Source organism: Acyrthosiphon pisum, chromosome A1, assembly GCF_005508785.2.
Source record: "Acyrthosiphon pisum isolate AL4f chromosome A1, pea_aphid_22Mar2018_4r6ur, whole genome shotgun sequence".
Classification (NCBI taxonomy): domain Eukaryota; kingdom Metazoa; phylum Arthropoda; class Insecta; order Hemiptera; family Aphididae; genus Acyrthosiphon; species Acyrthosiphon pisum.
In genome coordinates, this window is record NC_042494.1 from 67,296,615 (window position 1) to 67,302,014 (window position 5,400).

At 29.4% G+C, this 5,400-nt stretch overlaps 1 protein-coding gene across 1 annotated transcript in view; it reads left to right on the plus strand.

The window, feature by feature from the left end:
• The window catches only part of LOC107884931, a 3,039-nt gene extending 991 nt beyond the window's left edge, over positions 1–2,048 (plus strand). Inside the window, exon 3 of the mRNA XM_029486256.1 lies at positions 2,038–2,048. Within this exon, the coding sequence (XP_029342116.1) occupies positions 2,038–2,048 (11 nt within the window). The remainder of the gene's footprint in view (positions 1–2,037) is intronic.
• Positions 2,049–5,400: the final 3,352 nt, after the last annotated feature.

Sequence of the window (5,400 nt, forward strand, 5' to 3'; positions counted from 1 at the left end):
TGGTACTCGTGCCACTCTTTGGCGTTGACGACGACATCTGGTTGCCGAATCGATTTCTTCTTTGTTTGCGATTCTCGGAATTTTGACCAAGGGTTGCAGCAGCTGCTCTGACACTGGGTGGTCTATTACAGGCTTCGTCCTTGAAATGGGAGGGTTGCGATATGAAGGGTACCTACCACCAATCGCGTTTTGGGACACTGTACATTTTATTATATATTATCTGAAAGCGTTTCAAATAATTTTGTCATGTGCACAACGAACACGTCCAACATAAAAAAAACCATATAATATAATATTGTGAGATAAAAACGGAAAGGTCGTTTTTCGAATTTCTCAGTAAGAACTAAAAAAAAAGGTTATTATCATAATAATTAATCATGATTAGGTCCCTACCATACTGGATACAACAATATATTATTGTTTTGTATTGTAAGGTTTTTTTACACGGTCACTATCCCAATAAGACTTTTAAAAACAGTATTTTCAAAAACGAACATTTACAAGATAATTTATTACCTATGTACATATTATATTATATACCTACCTATACCTATACCTACAATACGATATGTGGTATTTTGTGACTACGTATCTTGACAAGACTGTGTGAAGAGAGGTTGAGATAATAGTTTTACTTTCGACCCATGAGTTCTGTAATCTAAGTATCAGAGGTACCTATTCAATAAGTGCTATAGGTATCTAAAAAAATATATATACATAAAAAAAAATAACAATATAATGATGTTTTTATAACGTTACTGAAGGTTAAACACAATAGTGAAATAACACACGACATAGAAATTTAAATTAAAAAAACATGTACCTACACAATTCTTCAACAAAAAAAACGAAATAAATGTTTTCATTATTATAATAACACATTAACACAAAAGTAAAAACATGTTGTACCTACATATCATGTAAATCATAGGTATAAATATGTACCTATACCTATAAAAGTATAAACAGTAAACACTATCGTAGTTAACAAATACATAATTTATGTGTCATGTGGCGTACATTATATAATATATTATTGAATGTATGACAAAGTATAATTTTACTGTGACTTTGAATTTCCATGATATAATAAAATTATATACCTACTCATTTATCATTAAATATCGTAAATTGTGCCAAGTGTAGCCAATCCACAGCGCATACATACATCAGTATAATAAATTGTATACAATATTATAGTAAAACGTTCATGAGTTTGAGTTATCAATAAAAACAATACTATAATATGCTTAGCTAATAATATTTTAGTGTAGACAGTTGAGGGTCCGCATTCCTCGGTGTAGGTATACTGGATTAAGTCGATCATCCGTTTGTTTTAAAAACTTGACGATTTTAAATTTTAGCAAAGCCATGTTTTGGATTGGGGCTTAATACGTTCGGTCGCATTTACCCAAAACAGAACACTTTAGTGCGTAATATTTCCCTTTTTAATACCATTTTTGGGCACATATAGGTATTTCTCTGCATATATATTTGCATTACACTAAATCCAGACCAATTAGCGTTACCACGAGGAGGTTGGCAGTCTTTCAAAAATATAAGTCTATGTTTTTTAAATGTCCTAGTTTTATTTTTGTACCTATTTTTTGAATTCCCGATCTTTTCTATTTATTTTTAAGCGATTATAAAATTTTTTGCCGCTAAACGTCGTCCTAATTTTTATATTTTTATTTATTCTATATTTTATTAATATATTTTTTTGTCGCAAATGTTGGTCCTAATTTTTGTATGTAATTTAATGTATTTTTTTCTTGTAGATAAGTTTCTCAACATTTTTGTACAAATTTTAATTTTTTTCAATTTATTTTCTTAATTTCTTTGTTATTTTTCTTTCCAAATATGCACAGTGTACATTTGTAAGAAAAAAATTGGTGTGTATATATCTACGAAAATGTACCACCCCAATTATATAATTTGATTCAGTAAATAATTTTAAATTAAAAATTCACGTAAAAATTGGAATGCTATCAGTTGTGTTACTCGTACTTTGTGGCCTAACATGTTATCAATTTTCAGGTAAATTGTAGATACTGCACCTACTCGTGATACTCGTGTTAGATTGTAAATTATTTTTTTGCAGAGCATTGCGACAAACCGACAAACCATGATGTTTTTCGTTCCAAAACCATGACAAATATTGACTGTATGCACTAAGGGTAATTTTGAATTTTACTGATATAAATAATTCCTACTCATTTAATTTAATATCGTGAATTGTGCTTTCCCAAGCATAATATAGTTCTCGTCGAATTTATTTTATCATAAATTTATTTAGAGACCTACTACAGCGCAAATAAATATAAGTATAATTCTATATCATATTAGTAAAACATGATGGAGTATCGTGAAAATATTAAATGTTGGTTTTGTTAGTAGGTACATACGTGATTATCTAAATATTTTAAATCTCAGTCCATCCATTACGTCTGGCTTGTTAAACAAAATGTTGAAATAATAAAATGTAAAATTATTACTAAATTGTAAATCTAAAAGATAAGAAAATAAGTCCAATATGTACCTATATACAGCGATATAACAAAATATATTATGATATAATATAATATAAATACATTGTGTTATATAAGTATATATTATAAACAGAATTGAGTAGTCAATATACCGATAGTTCGTATTTTTATGTGAATATATTTGGTGGCCCACTGAAGAAAAAAGGTTGAGCACCACTGCACAGATAGTGTATATTATTTTTGTAAATAATTCGACAAATCGTGATGTTTTTGTCTTCGAAATCATAAAACCATTTCTACCGTCTACATACGCTGTGCACAGCTGCGGCACCAGGGGGTCGGCCGACACTATATACACAGGTAGGTATAAACGTGCTGCGCGTCTAACATATATGTATACATATATTGGTATACATAATGGAAAAGGACCTTGAATACTTCTTAAATATTCTCCCCTCGACCAACGATGTAACAGGAATGCGGTTTCGTTAGTCGTTAACTGCACCCTCCTCGTGAACGACAACGTAGCGTCTCCATTATATTATGTTCATATATGATTTTACAATACAACGTTTCGTTTTAGATCTTATCCTCCTCCTGTAGCACCTGCCCTCAGGCACCCCATCGAATAAGTCTTACAACAATAACGAACGATTTCGGCATCGTAAATTGTGTTCCTCTGTTGGCATACGGCAATATATTATTCTGTATAATATGATGGTCTTTCATCTTATATAATATATATTATACAGAGGTATTATACAAAAATAATATAATACTATATTATTATCGGAGCCTTGAGTCGAAGGCATTAAAAAACTTGAAAAAATGCATTTGAAATATCTGAAAAAAGCAGGATAATATTATATATAATTTATATACAAATCACAACAAAATACACTAACATTTTTTATTAACGAAGAAAGTATAAACTCCACTATGAGTATACTTACCTAAGCATTATAATTTAAAACATTTAAAAATCTATTAAGTGTATTGTGTATAAATTAAATAAATAATCATTAATATTATAAGTTCGCAGACTTAATTATTATTATTTGTATTAAATATAATTTTACACCTCGTCTATAATGAGCTAATTATTATGTTATTATACGATAGGACGAACGCCTAATTTATTATTATGTATACATATTACATACCTATACTATTGTTGGTGTAAATAATATTCTTGTATAACATACGTTTGGAGAAATAATTGTAACAGATTTCAATAGTAGGTAGGTACATATTATTATACTCATTTCACTAATTTCAGTTAATGATGGTTACACAATTTTTTTATAGGATTTAAAACACGTGAACTCTCTGATGACCCTTTATCGAACTTAACGAATATTATCTAAGGACGTCATTATAATTTTATCTGCCGTGCTCTTATGATCTCGAAAAGGATCGTTATTCGAAATAGGTATATAACAATTATTGATGAATACGTGAGACATACCACGCGGCCGGAGCATAATATTAAAATGTACTTATCTTAAACCGTCGTAATATTACGAAATTACTTACTCAGAATCAATTATCGAAACGAGATAATCGTATATGATGCAATATAACCGATGATTGATGATTACGATTGAATGTCGGTTAAACCTACGAAATGTATGGGTATTGTTCTACATTATAGAGTATAGACTGTATCCAGTCGTTCAGTTTATCACTTAAAAGTAAAAAGAAAAATTAAGAAAAAAATAAAGTTTTTATATGCAACAAATATGCCTGTGCAAAAAACTATGTAATATTGCTGTCGAATAACATACCGCATGTGGTGGTATAATACTATGTCTACATTCTAACATTCATATACCTACAGATAGTTTGAATGGAAAACATTTTTTTTTAACTGAAAAGCGTACTTTATGGATGTTATTATATCATTAAATCTCAAATAAAAGTAAAATCTCAATTTAATATCGAGTCCATGGATTTCACGGTGGTCCCGCGAAGGTATCTATATATTATTATCACTTTTATTGTCGTTTGAAGAAACTGTTAGAAAATAACTATGCGGTAGGCTCTACAAATAGATTTCACAAAGTGAACGAAACGGTTTCAAATTTCAAAAAACGTTTTATTGCGTGATATAGCAGCGATGAGTAAAACGATAATATTTTGATTAGTTCTACGGTATACGGTCTACCGTATCGTTTATGATATTGTCATTGAATCTAGGAAAAAAAGCTCCTCACCAACAAACTCTAATTTTTCAATAATTATGCTCTAATTAGGAATTATTGATACTGTTTACTATTTATTTTAAAATTTAATAAATTTAAAATAAGGTTCCATGTAAGTAGTTAATTCTGTAACAAAAAAAATTATATTTCCGGGGTTTTTTTCCGAATACAGTACAGGTATACCTGACAGTAATTGTTTGAACATCATTGACAACAATTTTATAACTATTAATTTAAAGGTCCAATGTACTCACACTCCAAGGATTCATATACCTGCAGCACATTCCTATGGCTACAACACGTTAGGACATTTTATCAAAAAAACCGACATGCACGTTTGGGCATTCTTTTTTCTGACGGAACACGTTTCAATGTTTGGATACGATATTCTATGATAAATATTTAGGTATATATACGTTAAAAATATAGATTTATTATATAGGTAACTTTATTAACTATAAATCATATCATGTTATGAACAGGTAAATTAAAACTAAAAATACTTTTACAATGTAAATCAAAACGGGACAGTATATACAATAATTGTACCTACAAGGAGGTAAGGCACCCACAAATCAAAATAACATTTTAACTCCCTGAACTATGATAAAGTGGAATATCACAGTCAATATAGAAAATTCATAGGCATATTTTTTATATACCGAATTGACTGTGCGTGAAACTGTGTTACGTCAAATTTGTATAAT